This window comes from Ascaphus truei, chromosome 7 (genome assembly GCF_040206685.1).
Source record: "Ascaphus truei isolate aAscTru1 chromosome 7, aAscTru1.hap1, whole genome shotgun sequence".
NCBI lineage: Eukaryota > Metazoa > Chordata > Amphibia > Anura > Ascaphidae > Ascaphus > Ascaphus truei.
Window position 1 is genome coordinate 73,528,681 of NC_134489.1, and position 25,915 is coordinate 73,554,595.

General features: G+C 43.0%; 1 protein-coding gene across 1 annotated transcript in view; it reads left to right on the plus strand.

Moving 5' to 3' along the window:
* Positions 1–25,915, plus strand: part of OLA1 (Obg like ATPase 1) — a 130,233-nt gene that overhangs the window by 64,504 nt on the left and 39,814 nt on the right. Inside the window, exons 6-7 of the mRNA XM_075609037.1 lie at positions 3,757–3,837; positions 5,633–5,730. Of these exons, the coding sequence (XP_075465152.1) occupies positions 3,757–3,837; positions 5,633–5,730 (179 nt within the window). The remainder of the gene's footprint in view (positions 1–3,756; positions 3,838–5,632; positions 5,731–25,915) is intronic.

Below are 25,915 nucleotides of genomic sequence, written 5' to 3' on the forward strand. Positions count from 1 at the left end.
AATGGTGGCTCTCTATTGGCACCTGGTATGTTGTTCATTTAAAGTTCAAGTAAGGTACCTCTCAATACTTAGGATTCTTGGTAACAATAAGCGCTGCGGATTCTTCTGACTTTGGCTTGGCTGCAGAATGAATTCCTCTGGGAGTGTCGAGCCCCAAACCTAACAGAATGAAAGCAATATATGTTGAGTAAGACTTTGCGACCTTAATGTGTGAAGCCACTAAGCCGGCCGGGCATCATGTTTAAAATGGTCGAGGCGTGAGATGAGTGTGACTCCACTTCTCTAAATATAGGGACTGTTCTTTTTTTTAATTTTTTTTTAAAGCAGCCATTCTCTGTGAAGGTAGAATAGTTTTTGTATTTATTAATGTTGCTTGGGTGCCCAGAAGCACCCGCTGTGCCAAGCTTACCCATACAACAGCCGAGCCCCTTCTGCGCTGAAGGGGTTAAAACAATAACGTAGGGGGACAGCCAGTGAGAAAAAGGAACTCCTCATAGAACAGCAACATTACCCTAATGCAATGGCTCGCGGGCAGGGATGTTGTTGGCCGCCATTTAACTCCTCCTCCCCCCCAAGAGCATCAGGACGTATGAAAGCAGTAGACCATTGGTACTAGCATGTACGTAAAATAAGATACCAAATTAGTTGGCAGTGCTGCTTTTGACATTTAAATGGATGCAATAAGAGATTATTGTTCGATAATTCATGTGACTGGTAGAACCCATTTTTTTCCCCCTTTCTCCCCCCCCCCCCCCCCCCCCAAGTGTTTTCTCCATTGAGTATGCGCCAGTGAATAAGCTTTGCTACTGTAGCTGGTTAGGTTCTCCTTCACTATGTGTATCCGAATGTTACCATTGTCTTCACAACCCCATTGTACAGCACTGCAGAACATGTTGGCGCATGTCAAATGAATAATGGTAATGTGTTTGGGATTGGGGAGGTCGGCACATTTTTAGAGGCAAACCTCTTAATATTTCTGACCGTAATTCTCTATTAAACCTGCCAGGGGGTCTGCAACACATCTGCTTTTTTTTTAAATTGTCAGTCACTTTCAGAAGCCTCCAGATCAAGAGTGGCCATCTCCAGTCCTCAAGGGCCACCAACAGGTCAGATTTAAGGATATCCCAGCATCAGCACAGGTGGCTACTGAGCCACTGATTGAGCCACCTGTGCTGAAGCGGGGATATCCTGAATAACCGACCTGTTGGTGGCTCCTGAGGACTGGAGATGGCCACCCTGGATTATGGGGCTTACAGCTCCCCCAGCTAGGTGAATCCGGCTTCACAACATGTTAAATAGAAACGAGACGTGTAAGGAAGGATTCTTTTAGCTGATTTTGAATCTACTGTTACCAACGGATTTAGAAAAACTGCCAGTACTGTTCAATCGTTAATTCAGGATTTTGATTAAAAGAAAGTCTGGAACTAAAACATGTTAACATGCTTTCTCAAGCACTGGAAAATAATCCAAAAAAGTATATTTTTGTAGTAAGGGAAATCAAATATATATATATATATATATATATATATATATATATATTTGATTTCCCTTGCTACAAAAATATATATATATATATAAAATCAAAAATGAATAGACGATACCGTTCTGTGGCTAACGAAATGCTTTTATTTGTGCGAGCTTTCGGGATACACCGATCTCTTCTTCCGGCGATGTTACATTGAATAAAGCAGGCAAGGGTTTACTTAAAAACGGTGCATATAAGAATGTTATCTGTGACTTAAACCTAACACCCCCTGTGTAGTATGCGATTTATGACTTTGTGTTAAATAGTCCCTGAATGTTAGTGGTGTGTGTGTGTGTACGTATGTAAATATAAATTTCTACAGAGCCGACAGTGTATACAGCGCTTTACAAAAGGTGTGTGTGGAGTGGGAGTGTATATCAATGGTGTGGGTAGGTGTGGAAATGTAAGAGGCTGTAGCATTACTAAAAGTGTGTGTAGATACTATGTGGTCCCTATTAGTATATAGGGATGGAATTGCATAGAGCAGGCCTGCACAACTTGTAAAGTGAGAAGGGCCGAACTGCTCCAAGGAAAACAGATTCGGGCCGCACGGGTAAAATAATCATCATCATCATCATCATATCTTCCCCAGCACCCCTCATCATACTCATATATCCCCCCTGCATCTCACATCACCCTCCCCCTGCATCTAACATCACCCTCCCCCTTGCATCTCACATCAACCCCCCTGAATCTCACATCACCCTCCACCCTAGCACCCTTCATCATCATCCCCAGCACCCTTCATCATCATCCCAGCACCCTTCATCATCATCTCCCCCAGCACCTTCATCATCTCCCCCAGCACCTTCATCATCTCCCCCAGCACCTTCATCATCTCCCCCAGCACCTTCATCATCATCTCCCCAGCACCTTTCAGCAGTCCCCCCAGCACCTTTCAGCAGTTCACCCAGCACCTTTCAGCAGTCCCCCCAGCACCCTTCATAAATCTCCTCCAGCACCTTTCAGCAGTCCCCCCCAGCACCCTTCATAATCTCCTCCAGCACCTTTCAGCAGTCCCCCCAGCACCTTTCAGCAGTCCCCCCCAGCACCCTTCATAATCTCTCCCAGCACCTTTCAGCAGTCCCCCCAGCACCTTTCAGCAGTCCCCCCAGCACCCTTCATAATCTCCTCCAGCACCTTTCAGCAGTCCCACTCATCCTCAAACCTCCCCCCTGCCTACCTGATCGGGACGGTGGCAGTGGGCCTCAGCCAGGAGGTTTTAGCCGTGCGGCTACCAGTACCAGGGCAAGGTGAAGCGCAAGTTAAGAAGCGCGCTCTAGCAGTCGACCCGGAAACTCCGGGTCACACTGCTAGAGCAGGCTTGGGGGGGAGGGGGTAGTGGGTCCGCGCGTCAACTGCAGGTGCTGGAGCGCGGGAGGAGAGTGAGAGGAGAGAGATCGCGTCAGTGCGTGAGCGCATCAGCGCGTCACCCTACCAAGGAAGGGAAGGGGAAGCGGACGGGAGGTGGAAGGGGAGGTGGAGAGGGCTGTCGCGGGCCACACAGGAAGTCCGGGCGGGCTGCATGCGGCCCGCGGGCCGTATGTTGTGCAGGCCCGACATAGAGTATTTGTATGTGTAAGAGACAGCTGTGTGCATACATATAGCGCAGTATGTATAGACATAGCCTTTAGCACTCGTGGAGAGTTCTCATGTCAGTAGTGACTCATAAAACTTCGGTCTCGGTTTAGGCCATTGCTAAGTGTCCCGAACTGTTGCATACATTTTGTATTCATGCAACTGTCTCTAAACCTCCCTTATCTTTTTACAGTGATTCTCACCTTTATTAAACCATTTTTTAACTTGGTCTTTATTGTATTTTTATGTGGAAGGGAGAGGAGAAGTGTGGATAGATGCATTATGTACCAGGTGGAAGGGTACATTGGATGGAAGCTGATCTTTGTTTTTGACGTTATAACACTCGTTTGTTTTTTTTAAAGGAAAGCATCGTTTTGCTGCCTAATAAATAAACGTGTGTGTGATTCTTGAAGCAGAAAAACTCAATGCATTGGTTAATCTTGGTATATTTCTTCTGTAAATGTTTGAGAAATAGTTTAACTTTTAATATCTTTCTATTGAGAGCCGTCGGTTGATATTATATTATGGGAGTGTTATAAATTTGGCCATCCATATTCCGTGTTTATGAGAGATACTTTGCTGATATCATGCCGAGTTTCTGCTTTTCCATCTACTTTAATCATTGTCTTGCTCTTCCTTTTAATTCTCCATAGGAAATAATGGGCAAAATCAAAAACTGGGTATTTGAGGAAAAGAATCACATCCGTTATTACCACGACTGGAATGAGAAAGAGGTAGAGTATCCACTGTATATTTTAATTGTTAGGCTTAATAATTAGTCTCTGAATCTGTTGACACATTTAGTGCTGGGCATTCTGGCACTGAAAATGCCAAGTATTTGGCCGCCATTGTTGCAAAAAGGATTAAAATATACCATTATTTACACACTTATTTGTTTTATACTTTTTTTTTAAATTATTATTATTTATTAAAAAGCAGTTGCATCAAATTCACATATAAAGAATGACCTAATAGGCAAACAAGAACAGAGATGATTAAACATATGGAAACCAATGAACCAAGTATTAGCATTACATTATAATATTTTTGAATAGAGTAAATAATTCCAGCTAAAGATACACAATTAATAAAGTGTTTTGTTGATGCAACATTTTAACAAGCTTTTTCTTTACGACAACCTAAATATCGGGTATACTCTTATGCAAAGGGATCTTTTTTTCTTTTAGTTTGAAACCATCAGTTTGTAAATGACTATTTTCAACGTAAGCGTATCAAATGTCATTGGCTGAGTGGCTTTTAAAACGGTTTCATTTTAGACGCAAGTAACTTCCCTTAGTTTTGAATCCCTGAAATATTTTTTGAATTCCCCCCCAAAAAATGTTTTTGTTTTTGATAACGTTGGGAAAAGTAGAATTAAGCAAACTATTCTGTATGTGCAACTCTGTTCATTATAGGTTCCGCACTGTAACGGACACTGATTCATTTAACATTGTTAAAAATAGGCAGAGAAGAATATTCTTAATTAGGTGCATTCAGAATAATGTAGTCAGAACCATCTATAACATATTAAGAACACTGCTTTTAATGAAGTGAAATGGGAATATTTTAGATTGGCTCAGTTACAGTAAAATAGAATTTTGTAGGAAAAATGATTAGGCTGTATATTCTTGATGTTGTTGAAAGTTACAGTACTATTTCATGCTTAAAATGCTTTAAAATAGATGTAATCCAATTGAAAAAAAAACTATGTCAATGTAAAAATAACATATATTTATATTTCCAACCGTATTTTGGAATTACGTGATTTGCGGATTCACGACCTGTTAATTAAAGGGCCAGCAAATGTATTGGGTTCACACTTTGGTGAACAATGCAATATTGTGGGTTGTCATTGAAGGGTTTAAGATGTCAGTCTTGTGTATGATGAAAGTGAAGAACATGGCATGTTTAATAGGTTAAATGTAGCTGGATGGAAAAAAATTCTATATTTTTGAAACCCAACATTTTCATGGTAGATGCTTTGGAGGATTTTTCAACTTTTTATCTAATGTCTTTTGGTCATCAGACTGTTTGCCAGTCATCAAAGCTCTATGAATTGACTGTATAACCTCTGTTCTTTTAATGTAACCATGTATTTGTATAACTCTGTGCCAAGGACATACTTGAAAACAAGAGGTCACTTTCAATGTATTACTTCCTGGTAAAACATTTTTTGTAAATAAAGTTAGTATTGATATATTCTGTTTACAACGTAGTTAAGTTATGTTCATCTGTTTGATTAATGAGGGAACCATACGTGGTGGATGTGCTTGAATCCTGTGTCCCCGATTAAAAAACGATACACATACATTTTTCACAAGATGGAGATGAGCAAGGCGGCTACTTTTAGGGGGGGCAGAGGGCAATTGAATCTTTCTAAGAAAGACGATTTACACTGATAAATTCATTAAAAATAAAAATAAACTATTTGATTCGCTACATTGTATTTCCCCCTTTTTGAAATGCTTGACTGCAGTTGGTTTGAATAGGTGTCCTTCCTCACTGCTGCATTTCTGATCCCCTCTTTAGATTGACGTGTTAAATAAACACTTATTCCTGACCTCCAAGCCAATGATCTATCTGGTCAACCTTTCAGAAAAAGACTACATTCGCAAGAAAAACAAGTGGTGAGTCCTTCCTGGCATTTAGCAGTCTTTTAAAGGCTGTCAGGCAAATGCTTAACAAAGCCGAGGTTTGAGTGTCACGGCCGTAGAGCTATCGGAAACCAAGTAACATGCTTGGTTGTCCTAATTATGCAGTCCACGCATGCACTGGGTTGAACTAATGTGATATGTTTTAAAGCTCAGCACCGGATTGAACTAATGTGATATGTTTTAAAGCTCAGTCCTTAGGAGTAGGTCGTTATGTCAGTGTTCACGTCTTCCATTGGCTGCTAAGGCTGGCACTGCTCAGTGGGTCTACCTTAATATGGTTAACTGTAAGCACTTTTGGTGGGATTGTTGTTTTTCGAGCTGAAATTCTCTAAAAAATGATTTATAATGCAAATAAATAACCTATTCTGTGTTCTCCAGAAAGCCCTTGTTTCAGCAGCAATTGACCTTGGTAGGTGCCAGAATGACCAGAAGTATAAGGCAGCCCCAGCCAATCAGTATCGACCATGCCATAGATGTCCATCATAGCACTGTTCTCGTTACTAATTGGCAGACTGATCGGGATTTTGCCAGAGGCTTTATCTTTTTAGGCACCAATAGATGTTGCTCAGAACTGGGAGTTTCATAGAGGCAAGACCAGATCTTTTATAAGGGATGAAGAAAAGGCAGCATGAATTACTAGAACATAAGTCACTCCACCTCTAAGATACTTTCTGGCACTTGAAGATGTGGTGGTCGATGGGAAGCGCAAAACATGTGGAAACAAAAAATATATATCTAATGGTGCAGTATAGTTATATTACAAGCGAATATGTCTTCTTAAGGTCTATAGCTGTTATACTCACAAAAGTGAGAATCGATCTGTGTGCGTAACGGTATCTTTAGATATTGCCTCTTCAATTTTGAGGACGTGTTTGCCAACTTCAGCAATGATGTATGTATGGATTCCTTAAATGGTTAAGCACAGAGAACCAAACATAGTGCAGACTGTATAAAACTGTATTAGAATGGTAAGTATATTACAGTACACACATGATTTAAGTTGTTATTAGGCATTTAGATACACAATTGATCTCGCCTCCGGTTCAGCTGTCTGCTTCTCCTCTGCTCGGCGTGCGTCTCACGGCTGCGTTTCAGCAAATCCGGATGTGACGTCAGCGGGTTTGGGCAGTTCCGGTCGGCGAGGTAGCTGTGGATCCTCTATCAACGTCACTCTACGCGTTTCACCTTACTTGGTTTCATCAGGAGTGCCGATGATACTGTTCTTGGTGGTTATATACCCTAAGTTATCTATTGATAGGTTTAAAGCTAATTAGATGTCTTAAAGTGATATCGGTATATATATACTTTAAGTGGCTGAAATGTAAGCGTATGTAGCAGTCAGTCATTTATAGCATCCCAAATACTCCTCCTGTTTGATGTGGAGATTATATGTTTATACATTAGAAAGTCACTATTAGTTTATGTGTAAGCATGTATTAACTAACTTCATATATGCGCGCTATGGAGAGAATACGCTTACATTTGAGCCACTTAAAGTATATATATATACCGATATCACTTTAAGACATCTAATTAGCTTTAAACCTATCAATGGATAACTTAGGGTATATAACCACCAAGAACAGTATCATCTGCACTCCTGATGAAACCGAGTAAGGTGAAACGCGTAGAGTGACGTTGATAGAGGATCCACAGCTACCTCGCCGACCGGAACTGCCCAAACCCGCTGACGTCACATCTGGATTTGCTGAAACGCAGCCATGAGACGCACGCCAAGCAGACAGCTGAACCGGAGGCGAGATCAATTGTGTATCTAAATGCCTAATAACTTAAATCATGTGAGTGTATTGTAATATACATACCATTCTAATACAGTTTTATACAGTCTGCACTATGTTTGGTTCTCTGTGCTTAACCATTTAAGGAATCCATACATACATCATTGCTGAAGTTGGCAAACTCGTCCTCAAAATTGAAGAGGCAATATCTAAAGATACCGTTACGCACACAGATCGATTCTCACTTTTGTGAGTATAACAGCTATAGACCTTAAGAAGACATATTCTCTTGTAATATAACTATACTGCACCGTTAGATATATATTTTTTGTTTCCACATGTTTTGCGCTTCCTATCGACCACCACTTCTTCATACCTACCTGGGATTGAGAGAGCAATCCTGCTTTGGGTTACAGCTGCATCAAAAGAGTTTGTTTGTATCACCACATTTATATGCAATTTGGTTTTGAATTGTTACTATTGTGTTAACACAGGTTTTAATTATAAGTAGAGTGCCACTATTGATATATATCCTTTGCACTTGTGGCACTTGAAGACGCCTAACAGCTTATTGACTTGAATGGGCTGCATGCGACACCTGTAAACCGTTGTCAATAATTGTTAATTTTCCGTTCTGTAACATGATGGATTGCAGAGTAAGGAATGGGATTAGCTTGATGGTAAGGCTCACTTGTACAAATGTGCAATGCGTTACATGGTCCTCTGGCAGTGAATGGGTTAATGCATCCAAATAGGTCCCCGGGGGGAGGGGCGACCAGGTGAGCTGGAGTAAGCTGGCAGGGAGACGACTGGCACACATTTAACCTGCTGTCATCATTCTACACTCCAATCCACACTTTAAGTGAGAGAGAACACGCAAGACAGGGCAATTAGGAAAAGAGATGGGGGCCTCTAACCCTTTGGGTGCTCCAAGACATAGCCGCTACGTTACGGGGTCTGGAACTCCAGGGGCCCCATGACAATGACCGCAGAGTGCTTCGTTTCTGCGGCAGATTGTGTCCTGCTCTCCCACGATCTGATCTGTAGGGAAACGGAAGAAGACCCTTCTTCCGTTGCCAGCTTAAGGGAATGCTGCCCCTCCGGCACCCAAAGGGTTAAAGCAGCAGTCCACATTTATTGCAGTTTTCCTTGTTTTTTTTTTTTTTTCTGTTACGCTCCCGTGAAAGTCTGATAATTGAGACTCTACTGTGTATATCTCTAATCTTCAGCCCTTGTTGATTCATTGCTTGATGAAGGCCTCCCCGATGATCTTCCAGATACTGTGGTTGCAAGCCTCTTCTCCATGTTTCTCCATGTTGCTCGAACTAATTTCATCCCTTCATACGTTTCATCCATCTTATTTTTGGTCATCGTCTTTTAATATCATTTGGAATCCAGTCAAGTACCATCTTTGTCCAACACTGGTAAGTTCTTCTTGCGATAATGGCCAGCCATATTAATTTCTTCAGCGTTCTGTTTGCTACCGAACACATTTTTTTCTCTTGTCTCTTTGGGTAATACCCAGCATACATCTCTTCATACGCCTTTAAGTTGTCTGAAGATTCTGCATTTTTCACGTTGAGGGTCTAGGTTTCACATCCATGCTTTGAGCACAGTACACCGGATGAAAACGTTCCTCTTAAAGTACAGCGGAAGGTTCCCTTGAAAAATTGCCTTGTTTCCTCCAAATGCCCCCATCCTACCTTCGTTCTCCTATTGATTTTCATTCGAAAAGTTCCAATCCATTGATACTTGTCGGCTCTATTTCTATTCCATTCATTTTAATATTTGTAGAGTTGACACATTTGGAGAACATTGTTTTGGTCTTGCGGAGGTTCTAACAGAGGCCACCTTCTTACTTGCTTTGTCGAGTTCTCTGATTTGTTGCTGGATGTCTTCTGGACTGGAAAAAATAACAATGTCTGCAAAATGTAGGCGATTTTATTCTCCGTTGATTTCGATTCCTTTTTCTTCCCAATTCAATGTCTTGAACATATTTTTTAAGTGGTCGCTGTGAAAAGCTTTGGTGACACAGTGTCTCCCTGCCGCACAGCCTTGCTGATCTTACTTTGCTTGTATCTTCTTGCTATCTAATGATTGATGTGTCATTCTTGGGAACACGTTCATTATATTATCAATGACCTTCCACAAAAAAAAATATGCAATAATAGAAAAAGATATCGTGTCAAATGTTGTAGGCTTGCGCTAGTAGTGAAATGGTTAAACGGAGGGCTTCTTTCATGTAGCTGCTTGGCTACAAACGGCAAATTCCCTGAAGCAAATAAACCAGAGAAATTATAGACAAAAGTATAATTATCTTTGCAGATAGGCCAGCAGGCTTAATGTTTTTGTATTGAATCCATGCAGGCCTATAAAATCTTATAGGCTCTACAAAATCTAAAGATGAAAAAGAAAGTTTGTTTTTTAGAAATTAAAAAAAAAAAAATGTGTGTGTTTGTGTTTCCAAAGTCTGTTTTGCATGTTAACACATGTAGGTGTATTTTATAGGAAAACTTGGTGACCAAAAGTGTGGCTGCCTTTCTCCTGTATAAGGTAAATCCATTTTTTTAAACAAAAGAAACCAAGTAAATTAGAAAAAAATAAATATATAAATGTTCTTATTTTTTTATTCTTCAGCTATTTTTTTTTTTTTTTGCTGTTTTAAAGTAAAATTAATTAGTGACTATGCATTTCAAGTCTACACATTTCCCACCCCCTTTTTTTTATTTTATAGTTGGCCACATTCAGGTTATAGTGAGTAAGAAACAAACTATGATACGCTTTGTGGTGTAGTGTAGAGCTCGGGGCCTCTGTGACTGCCTGCGCCCCCCCCCTACAAATTCTCCCGCCCCCCCCCCCCCCCCAGTTTGCGCACCGCTGGTGTAGACAATACAGCCATGGCTGTCTTCATGTCTCCACTAGTCTGCCAAACCTGCTTCACTCCATTGTTAGATGTTATACAGGGATTAATCTGCAGGCAACGATTCTGGGTAATAACATGCAGATGAGCACAAGTGTTGTAATAACCTTTTTAGCGCCTTGCCCATTTAAAACATGGGTATCTCCCTGAAGATTTTTGTCTTCTGTATTATACAAATGAGTAGGCGCAAAGCCTGGTCTAAGGAGGAGTTAAATCAGAACAACCCATTTACTGGCCACCATTTTGTGATTTGAAAATTGGTCACTGATTCTGCTAGTGTACGTTACAGGTTATGGTGCTAGAACTAGGGAAATATGTTGAGAATTGATGGAAATCGAAAGATGCGACATACAAAGAGGGTTATTCACCAGGCTTCGATTTGGGTTAACGCACCAAACGCATGTTTAACCATCATTCAAGTAGGAAGGCGTGTGACACCTGTTCGGGTGTGTAAACATGCAGCAGAGCTTGATGGATCTGGGGCCGGGGTGGTTAGTCTGCTTATTTGACGTCTTTTCCTGGAATCGCTTCAAAAAACGTTTGACTATCTTTTTAGAAAGGAAAGGTATACAGGAATATACCAAATAAGTAACCATGGCAGGGATGGTGAACAAAAAAATTTGTGAACTAGCGCTAAAATGTAAAAAACAGTGTGATATTAAAAATAACTTCTAATAAAGGTTGGCTGCCCGGTGATACTGCCAGTACTAACAGAATAACACAAAATAAAAAAAAATAAAAAACCTGGCGCCAAATTGTCAGTGGAATGTCCTGAACTCCTCAAGGGATCCGCACACTTGCTCGACAGACCATGCAAAGAAAAAAACACAAACAAACAAAAATCATAGCGCAACACTGTAGGGTGAGCAGTACTGCACTAATACACACAAAACAATTAAGAGTCCTAGCGACAATTAAAAAACTATTTATTAAAAGGAACCGTGCCAAGTCTGGCATTGGCAATTTCAAAGAACCGCAGGTCATCTGGGACACAAAAATTGGAGCCCTACTTACAGACAGCAAGGCTTAAACTCGCATTGGTAGGAACAAGTCCTAAATACAGATGGTCTCCCTGCCGGGTGATGTCTCTGCTCCGTTGCGGCTTGAGCTCCAAACCGTCCCTGCGATGGTAGCTGGAACAGCTCCGGCCGTGGAGGCTGGTGTGCGGGGTCCACAGCTCTGCACCGCGTGTAGACACACGCCTCACTTCCTCCTCCGGAGCAACGGGAAGTCTCTGCGCGCCCGCGCGCGATAGTACCCGTGGCCTTAAAGGGACAGCTGGCAGGCTGAAGGGAAAGCTGGGCTCCAATGCCAAATAACCATATGCGTCCAAAGCCAGTCAAACAGCCTTCAGCCTGCCAGCTGTCCCTTTAAGGACACGGGTACTATCGCGCGCGGGCGCGCAGAGACTTCCCGTTGCTCCGGAGGAGGAAGTGACGCGTGTGTCTACACGCGGTGCAGAGCTGTGGACCCCGCACACCAGCCTCCACGGCCGGAGCTGTTCCGGTTACCATCGCAGGGACTGACTGGAGTTTGAGCCGCAACGGAGCAGAGACATCACCCGGCAGGGAGACCATCTGTATTTAGGACTTGTTCCTACCAATGCGAGTTTAAGCCTTGCTGTCTGTAAGTAGGGCTCCAATTTTTGTGTCTCAGATGACCTGCGGTTCTTTGTATTTGCCAATGCCAGACTTGGCACAGTTACTTTTAATAAATAGTTTTTTAATTGTCGCTAGGACTCTTAATTGTTTGTGTGTATTAGTGCAGTACTGCTCACCCTACAGTGTTGCGCTATGATTTTTGTTTGCTTGTGTTTTTTTCTTTGCATGGTCTGTCGAGCAAGTGTGCGGATCCCTTGAGGAGTTCAGGACATTCCACTGACAATTTGGCGCCAGGTTTTTTTTTTTATTTCATGGCAGGGATGTTGATCTAGGGAGATATCTGCCATTATTTGGAGTCTGGAAGGAATGACATTTTCCCCTTATGAGATATCATTGGATGATCTGCCACTGGGGTTTTTTGTTTGTCTTCCTCTGGATCAATATACTGTAAGTACAGATATAGGATAAAGTATCTGTCTAAATTTAGCATAGGTTGAACTTGATGGACATGTCTTTTTTTGCTTGCTGTGTGCTTGCTGTGTGCCTCCTGTGTACCTCCTGTGTACCTCCTGTGTGCCTCCTGTGTACCTCCTGTGTACCTCCTGTGTACCTCCTGTGTACCTCCTGTGTACCGTGTGACGATAGGATGAATCAGTTTCTGGAGACCCGAGGAGGATAATGTAATGCAGTTAGTAATTTTTTTCCTGTCTTTACTATTTATTCCACTTGAGTTATTTATTTTTGTGTATTAATACATAGGTATGCTGCAAAATATGTATTTATATTTAATAGAAAAAACGTCCGTACAAAAATGTGCTCCTATGTTTTGCTGCCTTGAGTGTGTATGAAAGAAAGAAGAATTGATTAAAAAAAAAATGTTTTTTCAACATTATATATTGGAATCCGTGCATCCTAAATAAAATCATCTTGATGGGTTTCACGGTTGGTAACCTTTTTAGTACACGACCCTGTGGAACTGATGGCGACTATTAAGTTACCTAAATAAATGCCAATCCCTACCTAAATAGCTGAATTTTCCCTTAATCCACCAGCTGTATTACCCCCTCACTGTACTTCGTTAAGTGTAGTTAGATGCACATGGTTTTCATTTTCCATTAAAAATAAATAAATCTAATTTCCATACGATATCAAAGAGCGAGAGGGCTTTAAACTGAAAAATAAACATTCATAGACTGTACGCCAAAACAATAATTAATGTCAGATGGCTGCATCCAATAAATCATTAGAGAAAGTTCTGCAAAAAGTGGCACAACTTAAATGGACCCGATTAATATTACAATGCTGTTCTGCATTTATATTGAATAAGCAGAGTTTTACCTTTTTTAGCAATGGTTTTGGTTGTGCAGACCTGATTAATTAAGAGTGTTGCCTTAGTTAACCTTGTAATGTTCTTACATGTTCTTGTAAGTTTGCTAAAACATTTGCAATAATGTTTGTGTATGCATGTGTACGTAAGTTGTACTGTGTGTGTGTTTATATATTTATATTCTGTGTGTGTCAGTGTCTATATACATGGGTGTATATGTGTGTACACATACATATACATAGTGTGTGTCTATATACACACGTGTGGCTATATACAGAAAAAGAGCAGAAATCGCACGCTCCTTGGTGTATTAACGTTATAGTTTCTATATACGTGTGTGTGTATGTATGTGTCTATATAAATGTCTATGTACATATGTGTATGTGTCTATACGTGCACATACACATGCCTACGTATGCGCACACGCACATATATCTATGCGCAAGCGCTCGCACATATATACGCACACATATATACATTCATATATGCACACATGCGTGTGCACCTATATACCCATGTGTATGCAATCGCATATACCCATATACACACACGTGCACCCATGTACAAGTATACCCATATTCGCACACACGTACCAATATACGCATATGCGCACCCATATACACACACGCACCCATATACACATTCGCACACGCACCCATATGCTCTTATACGCAATGTATTACTTTTTGCATCCACACACCGCATGCTGTGTGCATTCCTCAAAGATTCTTGTTTGGGTGATTGTATGAATTCCTATGATTTATTTATGATCCGTTCACCGCCATTAGTGATCATTGTATCTTTGTAGTTACGGCATGCCATATATACAGTATATAAAACCGTTCCGTGGCTCATAATCACCCCCTCCACACTACTCCCAGTATCTCCTTCTTCCTTCATTACGAGAACGGACTTGCTACACGGCCCCGGTCTTTCCCGAGACGTCACAGCCCTGCAGTGTCCTTGTCCTAAAGACCGTGTCACACCTGTGTTGTGATGATTACAGGGGCTTCTCCTTGCTTCTAATTGTCCAGCAAATACCATTCGCAGTCCATGCCCTGTTCCCAGACAGACTATTTAGGAGACGCCAATGTGCTATTTACCTGTCTCCAGGCTCCCTATGGGTCTGCAAGACCATTAACAATGATCGTGTCCTAACTAATTCCAAGCGTATCCCCCCTGAAATTAAAACGACTTTGAATTTGTACAAATAAGGAGTCCCTAAACGATGAAATCCTTGCCACTTTGAAGACGGAGCGTGTCTATATACGTGACAGACTGGGCTTCTTTTTTAAAAAAAAATGTTTTATTCCAGATCTTGTGGACGTTGGCGTAATTGTAGTTGAAAGATCAAAGCCTGTGTAGTTGAGTGATCGTAACCATTTTCTGCACAGTTTCAGCCACCTGCTGTTGCTATTTTCCCTCCAGCTAGCACCCCCTGCGCATCTCTGCTCGTAAAACCTGATTGAGGAAGTAGTTGTCATCTATTTATGAGCGTGCAGCGTTGCATGATGGGAGGGGGCCTCTTCTTGAGTCAGATTGTCATTTTCCCTTCACTCGGCCCCTGTGACCTAGCCTCTAAATCCCAGTTTAAAGCACATAAAATTTACAGGTGTAATGAGAAATATATATATATATATACACACACACACACACACACACACACACACACACACGGGGAGGGATAGGTTTCAGTCACAGATAGCATTCCAAGATGCACTGTTTTTAAGTTAAACCTTTCTTGCTTTATTCATTGTAACACCACCGGAAGAAGAGATCAGTGTATCTCGAAAGCTCGCACAAATAAAACCATTTTGTTGGCCACAGAACGGTATCGTCTATTCATTTTTTATTATTATTATATATATATATATATATATATATATATATATATACAAATCATACTTTTTTGGATTCTCTTTGAAATTACAAGAATATTCCACCAACAAACTTAACACCTACATTTGGGGATTGGGGCATTCTTTGATGTTACCGCAGTTGTTTTTAAATATATATATATATATATATATATATATATACACACAGCTCAACCCCCGTATAACGCTGTGCTTGGGGTCCAAAGAATCGCATTGCGTTATAAGCGGATCGCGTCAGAAATTATGTACAAATGTATGCATTGTACAATAAAGTATTTATGATACTAATAATCGTGTTGTAAAGTATTTATAAATACGAACATTGGGAGCCACGCTTGCATCATGTCATAAGCGTTTCGCGTTGTAATGGATCGCGTTATAACGGGGTTAAGCTGTATGTATATGTATATATATATATATATATATATATATATAGTCAGATAAGGCAGTTGGCACTCCAATAGGTGCTGTTAAGCCACAGGTGCACGTCCCATATAGAGAATGTAGTTATACGTTACCGTTCCAAGGATTGGTAAACAAGAGACAGCACTCAATGTTGAAGATCAAAGTGTATTAGTGAAAGCAAAAATACATCCAGAAACCCAACGTTTCGGTCCTACAGAATGGGACCTTCCTCAGTGGAAGTGCTGTATGCTGTATGCTGGGTGATAATGGGGAAAGGCGGGGTTGCAGACCTGCCTAAGACATGCAGATGAGCATACAGTTGTATCCCCCTGAGGAAGGTCCCATTCTGTAGGACCGAAACGTTGGGTTTCTGGATGTATTTTTGCTTTCACTAATACACTTTGATCTTCAACATTGAGTGCTGTCTCTTGTTTACCAATCCTTGGAACGGTAACGTATAACTATATATATATATATATATATATATATATATATATATATATATATATAATACTGAGCTAAGTTATGGTGAGTAAAAAAAGTGACAAAAACCATCCACAGGAAAGCAAATATGCAAATACAACTGTATGCTCATCTGCATGTCTTAGGCAGGTCTGCAACCCCGCCTTTCCCCATTATCACCCAGCATACAGCACTTCCACTGCAGCAAGGGATTTTGGGAAATGACATGCAAATGAGCACACAGTGTCACTTTTTGCCTCAAAAACCATTTTTAACATGGTTCCCTATAGGCTTAAGCTTGCTGCATGGTCACAGCTTTGAGCCTAAGACATGCAGATGAGCATACAGTTGTATTTGCATATTTGCTTTCCTGTGGAGGGTTTTTGTCACTTTTTTTACTCACCATAACTTAACTCAGTATTATGGTATAGCCTATCCCATAGCCTCTTATGCATATCCAGTTAAAATCAACCCCACACTGATGAGACCCATCAAGGTCGAAACAGCTGTCTGTGGGTGGTTTTCTGGGTATGCACCTTAACCCTGGCTGTGCTCAAAGCTGTGACCATGCAGCAAGCTTAAGCCTATAGGGAACCAAGTTAAAAATGGTTTTTGAGGCAAAAAGTGACACTGTGTGCTCATTTGCATGTCATTTCCCAGAATCCCTTGCTGCAGTGGAAGTGCTGTATGCTGGGTGATAATGGGGAAAGGCGGGGTTGCAGACCTGCCTAAGACATGCAGATGAGCATACAGTTGTATTTGCATATATATATATATATATATATATATATATATATATATATATATATATATATATATATATATAAAAATCTCCTTTAAAAGCATTTGAAACGAACGGGAGACGTGCGTTTCATAATTTTTCATAATTACATTTTAACCTACTACATGCCACAGGGAATGTAATGTATTTTCCTGCAGCCGTTTGTCAACATTGCCAGAGCTGAGAGGAGTGGTGACTTTCAGCTGTTTGTACTGGGAATCCTTTTTAAAGGTGTATTCCTTGGTGCGATAATCAATTACGCATTTCTCATTGGCTTATTTTTAGAATGAATCAGATTTTGAAACGTAGTTGGCTGCTTGGGACTCGTGACACCCACAGCTTTATCCTAATCTCTTGCGTTAATACTTTTGTAACTTGTGATCATTTTATTACATGGTCTATATTACATAACTTAGACATTTCAAGACTGCACTCGTACATTGGGGATTGATTTATATATAACTGATTTTACACTGTGCCCCCCCTGTGAGAAGATTTGTTTTCCCACGAAACTCGAATTATTAAACCTTATTGCCTACTCATCAGAATATTGCTAACAAAACTGTTTGGCTGGGCCCCAGGCAGTATAGTGTCCTGAGCACATGGGGGTCAGGGGAGGGACACACTCTTAATAAGGCCTCAGTGTGTCCGCACGGCATGGGTAGTATACAGGTAGCTGTATATTACTACAGGAGCTTCCAAAATCACCCCCCACAATACCTTGCTGTTGCAAATGCAATGCATTGTGGGGAGCGACTTTGGAATCTCCTGTTGTAATTTTCAGCTCTACAGTAGACGCGAAGGTGCAGTTTCAGGCCTTATGAAGGGTAAGTCCCCATATGGGCCCTGTGATGGAGACACCTTGTGAACCCCCGTGTTGGGAATCCCTGATTTACATCAACGTACAGCAATGAGTTAGTGGTGATAAACTGTGACCCTTTTGTATGAGCAGAAACAAATCTTCATGGAAAGAGCCAACACACAGAAAATCTAGATTGCATTTATTTTTCTTGAGAAAGGTTATTGGAACGGCTGTGATTCAATGGCAATTATTAAGAGCCTTTTATTCAGTGTAATACCGTGAACATTTATTGTTGCTATAAATAAACACACATTTTCTCTGGACAGAATTAGCATTCAATACAGTCAATAATATGAGTATTTGAGATCTTGCAAGGCCTCTGATGACAGCTACCCAAATACACTACATTAAATAGAGAATTTTAGTGGCTTCAGAGCAGGAAGATAAAACCACCCCCCCCCCCCTTTTTTGTCACTGTTTAAGGAAATATTAGTTTATTATGTGATATTAGTTGTTCTACTTGTAGTGTTTGTTCTAGAGCAGGGGTAGCCAATTCCAGTTCTCAAAGCGCTGCAGGATAACCCCTCTCAGGAACCAATGTAGACAATGAATAAACACTGGTATGACTACTTATCTTGACTAACACATATATTTAACAGCACAATAACAATAACACAGGGTGGGTTTCCCTCAAAGTACATAGGGTGCATGGCACCAATACCCATGTGTCCTCCCCCATGAGTCAGTCCCACCCAAGTGTAGGGGGTTGTGCTACCTCTGTGGATTGTTGGTGCACTTTACCTCCTTGGGCACTCCTGTACCCAGGTACCGCTGAATGAGCAAAAAGGATCTGTCTGATCCCACAACGTCTGCTGGATCCTCTCTCTGGTCCACTTAGGCGTCCGCCTCTTGAGGGAGCTCCAGCTGGAGGGTGTCCCTTAAAGTCTATAGTTGCCTGTGGTCTGATCTTAGACTGCAGGCTGCAGCTCACAGCGTGGTGTCTCTTCACTGGTGCTACACCTGACACTATAAGGCTAAAGGGTAGCGTTCCAGTCGGGGGTCTTCCCTATAGCAGCCACAGTCTAAAAGGGTTGGGACCTAAGGGACAATCTAAAAGACAATCTAAGAGGCTTGGGACATAAGGGACAAACCTAGTCCTAGTCCAGGGGAGCACTGCTCCCTGGACACTACATCAACGATTCTCCCCTTCTTCCAACTGACAGTAATTGCCAGCAACTACCTGTGTCAACATTCTACCTGCATGTCCCTCAGGCTCTTGGGATATGTTGTCCCTTGCGATGGCTGCCACAACTCTGGGGACTTCGCATGCGCAAAGACCTCACTGCGCATGCACGAACCTAAAATGTCCGCCGCTATTTTGCTTCACTGTGCATGTGCATATCTCATCCTGCACATGCACGAACATTGAAGATGGCGGCCCCCGCTTGCCAGTTACGCCGCGGAGATCCCGCTGACCGCAGCCGTCCCCCTTCCCGGCACCTGAGGTATGAGGGGACATGGCTACATCGGGGAATCGGCAACGTGACGTCACATGACCTCGCGGCGTCAATGGCGACGCGTCAAAGAAGCCGCCGGAGCCAAGGTAAGCAAGGTTTACGGAGGCCGTTGCCGGCACTAAGTGCCTCCGGGAAGCGTGCGGGGCCTCTGTAAACCCCGCGCCCCCCGCAGTCAGTCTTGCGCCCCCCAGTTTGTGCACCGCTTTATTAAACCATACTGTTTTGTAGTTCAAAGTCCCGTACAGGTCCTTGAAACAGTTGATTCCTTGTAGGATGTTTGCACCTTTTAGGGAACCAACATTGGTTTTCTTTTTATAGATGCAATGATCGTGTACAGAGCTTTTGCAACTTCAGAGATTTCTTTCAAGTGTTCATAGTATATGTGTCTTAATTTGCAATTGCATTTCTCTACTCATTATGACATGTTCATCGAAAGCTTTTTAAGTGTTTGAAGTATACAGTAGCTCCACAGAATTTTGTCTTTAGACACCACGGCTCACACCCTGCATGCTACAGACTTGTACTCGGAACTCATATGAAGTGTCAATCATCACTAGTAATGAAGTGCACAGGACTGGAACTGTCAGATTGTTACTTAATTGGGGGGTTCACTTTCAGTCTTTTGCCTTTCCTGCCCTGGAGGAAGCAGTGCACCGAATCCACGTCAGAAATCTGGTTTACAACGAAATCCCAGGATCTGTCATGCATGTGAACTGCCGTTTGTTTTCACTCTGTGCTAAAGATTTCTGTAGCCGTCGGAGTTTTCTTTTTAGGGCATTTTTTTGGTTTCATTGCATTGGCCATAAAGACTTTCGGGGCTTATTTAATACACTGCGTGTCGGGCACATTGCATTTTCTAAACACTTCACAATCGAGAACGCAAAGTATCATTTGCTTTGAGCTAAATATCCAATCCCCAACATTCAATAGAATTACTCTACTCGTTTAGTGACAAAGTTAGTCAATAGTAGCATAAAAGAGATGGGAAGGCCCAGTGAAAGAGCAGCAAGTCTTTCTTTAGGCTGCTTTTCTTTTAGAACTGGATTCCCTGAGCAGTTAACGTGCCGGTACGCTGCTTCCCCCCCTCCCCCCCCCGTGCAGGAGAACATTTTCATCCCATTCATTTGAATGGAACTGATCCCTTCTCCGGCACGGAAACACTACTTCACGGTGAGGGGCCGTAGGCTGCGGCCAGGCAGGGAGCCCGCGCTCTGCCTGGCCAGACGATTTACGGCCAGCTAGTTGCGTGCGAGGGGGTGTATCAGGGGGGGTCGGGGGCTGCGGCTATTACGTCACGGAGCTGGTTCGCCCTCATTGGGCGAACCTCTCACGTGACGCGCCAGCGAGCGGCAAATTCAAATTTGCTTGCCTGTGCAAGCAGCCAAGCGCCGCGCAGGCGCTCGCTCACGCTGGCCACACACATTGCAGCAATGTGTTTCATAGCATCACCCTGGACGACGCCTTAGTCTTGTTACAGTTTATTTAGTAATTGCCTTCTACCTCTAGAGCAGGAGTGACCATCTCCAGTCCTCAATGGCCATCAACAGGTCAGGTTTTCAGCATATTCCTGCTTCAGCAGAGATGGCTCAAGTGGATTGAGCCACCTGTGCTGAAGCAGGGATATCTTTAAAACCTGACTTGTTGGTGGCCCTTGAGGACTGGAGTTGCCCCCCCCCCCCCCCCCCCACTTGCTCTAGACATACCGGAAAACATAATATGTATAATCTCAACATGTATTTCCTGTTAAAGTATTTCAGATAAATGCGTTTGGCTGATCTACAAAGGATCACAATTGTTAATATGCATATTTGGGTTTACTAGCAGTATTTTGAATGCATATTTTTCTTTATCAGCAATAATACATATTCAGTCTGTTACTGTAAATGGGATATTGCATAGTTTTAGTACTGTCCTTTTCTATAAAAAATAAATAAATACATTTCCATAATTGCGAACGTTCTTTGTAGTGGTTGAATGGCTGACACAATATAGTGTGAACATTAGTATAGTTCCTGCAGGTGGTGCTGTTACATGTCTTCAACACAAGTAAAATACATTTGCAGTTGATTTGTTCACTTGTGTCAAAGCCCAACCCATTTGTATACATTCTTGCTTGTGTTTTAACCCTAGTGTTGTAAAATGGCTAACATCCCCAGGGCATTGAATAAAGTGGCCTGTGTGGCCTTGAATGGGCCACAGGAGTCATTCCACTGACATCATTTGTCTGAGGTCATTCAAAAATTCCAGTATATACTGTACTGGGTATGTGCGTAGTAAACAAAATGGCTGCAGACATTAGGTAGAATTAGGGTGACCAGATTTCAAAAAGTAAAAACCGGGACACACACAAAAAATTCTAAAACAAATTACATCACTTAAACATAAATATTATAATGGTATTTGTCGAATAGCGTCGCCATTTATGCTGTTTTATTGATTTCTCTCTCCCCTCTCCACATCTTTTCCCCCTCTACTAACCTCCTCCACACTCTCTCCCCCTTCTCCCCACACAGACACACAGACTCCCTCCCTCTCTTTCCCCAGTCTGTGTCTCTCTCCCACACAGTTAGCTTTTGTCTCAGGAAGGGGCTGTGCCCCCAAAACGTTCCTGTAGCTGTTCCTATGCAGGAAAACTTAGAAAATGTTTGCAGTACTACTTACATGCCTCCATCCTTTTCCCAATATATCTGTCCCCCCAGGTCTGTGTGTCTCTCTCGCTCCTCCCCTCCCCAGGCCTGTGTGTGTGTGCGTGTGTCTGTCTATTCCCGGTCAGTGTGTGTATATGTCTCCCTCTCTCCCTCTCCCAATGCAATGTGTCTCTCTCGCTCTCTCGTGTGTGTGTGTCTCTCTCTCATGTCTCTCTCTCTCACTCTAGTATGTCTCTCTCTGTGTCTCTCTCTGTGTCTCTCTCGTGTGTGTCTGTGTCTCTCTCTCTCTCAGCACTGTGTCTCTCCAGACCCTACCTGTCACTGGAGCAGAGGGGAGTCCATCTTTGGCCCTGGTAGCAGACATCAGAAGTACTCGCTGCTTCTGGGTCTTAGCAGAAATGCTTTTCTGCTGCTTACCCCGCCCTTTTCTGCTGCTAACCCCACCCCCACCCTCCTCTACCAGGCCAATCATCTGCTCTCCTCCCGCCCCCATCCTTCTCTGCCAGGCCAATCATCTGCTCTCCTCCCCACCCTTATCCTTCTCTGCCAGGCCAATCATCTGCGCTCCTCCCCACCCTTATCCTTCTCTGCCAGGCCAATCACCTGCTCTCCTCCCCGCCCCCATCCTTCTCTGCCAGGCCAATCATCTGCTCTCCTCCCGCCCCCATCCTTCTCTGCCAGGCCAATCATCTGCTCTCCTCCCGCCCTTATCCTTCTCTGCCAGGCCAATCACCTGCTCTCCTCCCGCCCCCATCCGTCTCTGCCAGGCCAATCATCTGCGCTCCTCCCCGCCCTTATCCTTCTCTCCCAGGCCAATCACCTGCTCTCCTCCCCGCCCCAATCCTTCTCTGCCAGGCCAATCATCTGCGCTCCTCCCCACCCTTATCCTTCTCTCCCAGGCCAATCATCTGCGCTCCTCCCCGCCCTTATCCTTCTCTCCCAGGCCAATCATCTGCGCTCCTCCCCGCCCCCATCCTTCTCTGCCAGGGCAATCATCTGCTCTCCTCTCGCCTCCATCCTTCTCTGCCAGGGCAATCATCTGCGCTCCTCCCCGCCCCCATCCTTCTCTGCCAGGGCAATCATCTGCGCTCCTCCCCGCCCTTATCCGTCTCTGCCAGGCCAATCATCTGCACTCCTCCCCGCCCTTATCCTTCTCTGCCAGGCCAATCATCTGCGCTCCTCCCCGCCCTTATCCTTCTCTGCCAGGCCAATCATCTGCGCTCCTCCCCGCCCTTATCCTTCTCTGCCAGGCCAATCATCTGCGCTCCTCCCCGCCCTTATCCTTCTCTGCCAGGCCAATCATCTGCGCTCCTCCCCGCCCTTATCCGTCTCTGCCAGGCCAATCATCTGCACTCCTCCCCGCCCTTATCCTTCTCTGCCAGGCCAATCATCTGCGCTCCTCCCCGCCCTTATCCTTCTCTGCCAGGGCAATCATCTGCTCTCCTCTCGCCTCCATCCTTCTCTGCCAGGCCAATCATCTGCTCTCCTCTCGCCCCCTCCGTCTCTGCCAGGCCAATCATCTGCTCTCCTCTCGCCCCCATCCGTCTCTGCCAGGCCAATCATCTGCTCTCCTCTGGCCCCCTCCGTCTCTGCCAGGCCAATCATCTGCTCTGCTCTCCTCCCGCTGGCATTCCATGCTCTGTGAAAACCGGGACATTTCAGAGTATGTCGGCCCACCAGGACACATCATAAAAAAATTACTGTCCCGGCTAAACCGGTACGACGTCTGGTCACCCCAGATAGAATACCTTAGCAGAGGGGTAGGTGGAGCAAGGAAAGGTAAATAATAGAAATCATTAATGATCCCCAATGTGATCAAAATACCAACACAGCACAAGGAGTAGAAGAAAAAGGTGTTTATTCACATTCTGGCGTTTCGGTCCCCTTTTGTTGAATAGCTGAATGAGAAATATACATAATGTACACATATATTAATGTATGTATATTTATCCTTCAGCTATTCACCATCTACAGCTGAATGAGGGGCTGCCCCAGTAAGCCTTTCGTTCCTCAATTTAATTTCCTGAATTTGTGCTCTTGCATTGTCTGTCTCCTAGTATTTCTCAGAATCTAGTCAAGTACCTCTAGAAGTTTATTTTTCCAATATGTCTGGCTCAATGCCATTTTAATATCTTAATTCTTCTGACGTGTGTGTCTATACATACATACATACATACATACATGCACATATATGCACACACACATTTGTACGTATGTATATGTGTATACAGGGCCGCAGATAGGTTTCCTGGGGCCCAGGACTAGAGTTGTGTCCGGCAGAGCACAAGAGATAATCACATCAAAGTGGTTTATTGGGTCCAAAATGCACAAATATGCCCGTTCAGGGTGCCGAAACGTCGGGCATATGTGTGCATTGTGGACCCAATAAACCACTTTTATGTGATTATCTATTGTGCTGTGCCGATATATTGGATCTCTAGGGATCATCAGAGACTTTAACTATTTACACCTGCACCACACTTGCCTCTCCTGAGGCTTTTTTTTAGTGTGTGCTGCCTCTCTATATCTGTGTGTATGATATATATATAACAAAGAATATCACTTGTGAGCACATGAACATGTTTTAGACAGGTCTGCAACTCTGCTTTTCACCATTATCACCTAGCATACCTAGTGCTTCCACTGCAGCAAGGGATTCTGGGAAATGACATGCAAACTGATCTGTCATAAACCCAATATATTGTATTTTTTAAAACAACCTGTAACCAATACCGAGCACCAGATTGATTAAAATACATTCTGTTACCCACCATTTTTACTACATATGCCCACAGAGTTCGGATGTGACTGGTCCGTGAGTAAAACCAGTCCCATCACATGGTCAGGGATATTAGACAATGATATTCCTATCTTATGTGTAGGCATAAACCTCAAAGAAAACATGTACGACGGAGGGGTGGTGGAGTGGACACCATGGGGGCCATTATATCTGATCCACTATGCGTGGATCTTGTTCCCTCCTGCCCCCCTTCCCCTCATTACTTCATTAGATATTTAAGTCTTGGGGTGCATGAGCAGCCACATAGACCCCTTACATGTGGGGTCTTGAGAAATAGACCAACACAATATTTGGAAACAAAACAATATCTTGACCCATCTCTCACTGATCAGTACTCCCTATTGAGACCTATATATCAAAAATATTGTTGACCTCGATTTACGTGATATATATTTTTCCGGTGTGACTTTAGCACAGATTTTGGCCCGCGGGTTCGCTCTATTAGTGTTGATTAGAGAGAGAGATGCATGCATGCTCATGGGGCAAGATACGAACATTGCATATATATAATACATGTATAAAACAAAGCTTAATGACAATGTAATACATTCTAACTTCACTGCATGTACAGTGAAACTTGTCAGTGCTGCTTCAAATTCTAGCCGGCTGTGGTTTACTGTGCCACTGATTGAGCCACCTGTGCTGAAGCAGGGATATCCTGAAAACCTGACCTGTTGGTGGCCCTTGAGGACTGGAGTTGGCCATCCCTGCGGTAGACAAACCCAAAAGTGTTGATACAGTATGCTATGCAATTTCTTGACAGAAGACAAAGTTTTGACAAACATGCACAGCGCGTGTCCAATTTTAAATCATTTAAATAAATGCAAACCACCATTACGGGGAACACAAACAGCCTGAACACGAGTTATCAGAATAATTGTCGCACTGTTATGAATGGAAGATGATGTTGAAATAGGGCATGATTGGCTGATGTTACATATGTCCTTGATTACCTTCCCTCGCGCTTTTATCCCAATAAGTGACATTCTTTGTATTCCCTGGGATGGCTAGACAGTCTGCCACTGAAGAAGAATAAATATTGCATGTACTGCACATTAAGCTGTCATCGAAGACGGCGTTTAGAAAAAGAAAGGGAAAAAGGTAACCAGAGAAATTTCTAAGAGGAGGAGAAGGAAAGCTGCAGATGTTATGGCTTCAGTCATCATTTGTGAAGTTGTTGACACACGGAGGTCCTGTGCAATGATTTAGTTGTGCTGTTGCCCGGTGTGTGAATAATCATGATGACTGTGGCATAGCATGGTGCCTCGGGTTCTTAATG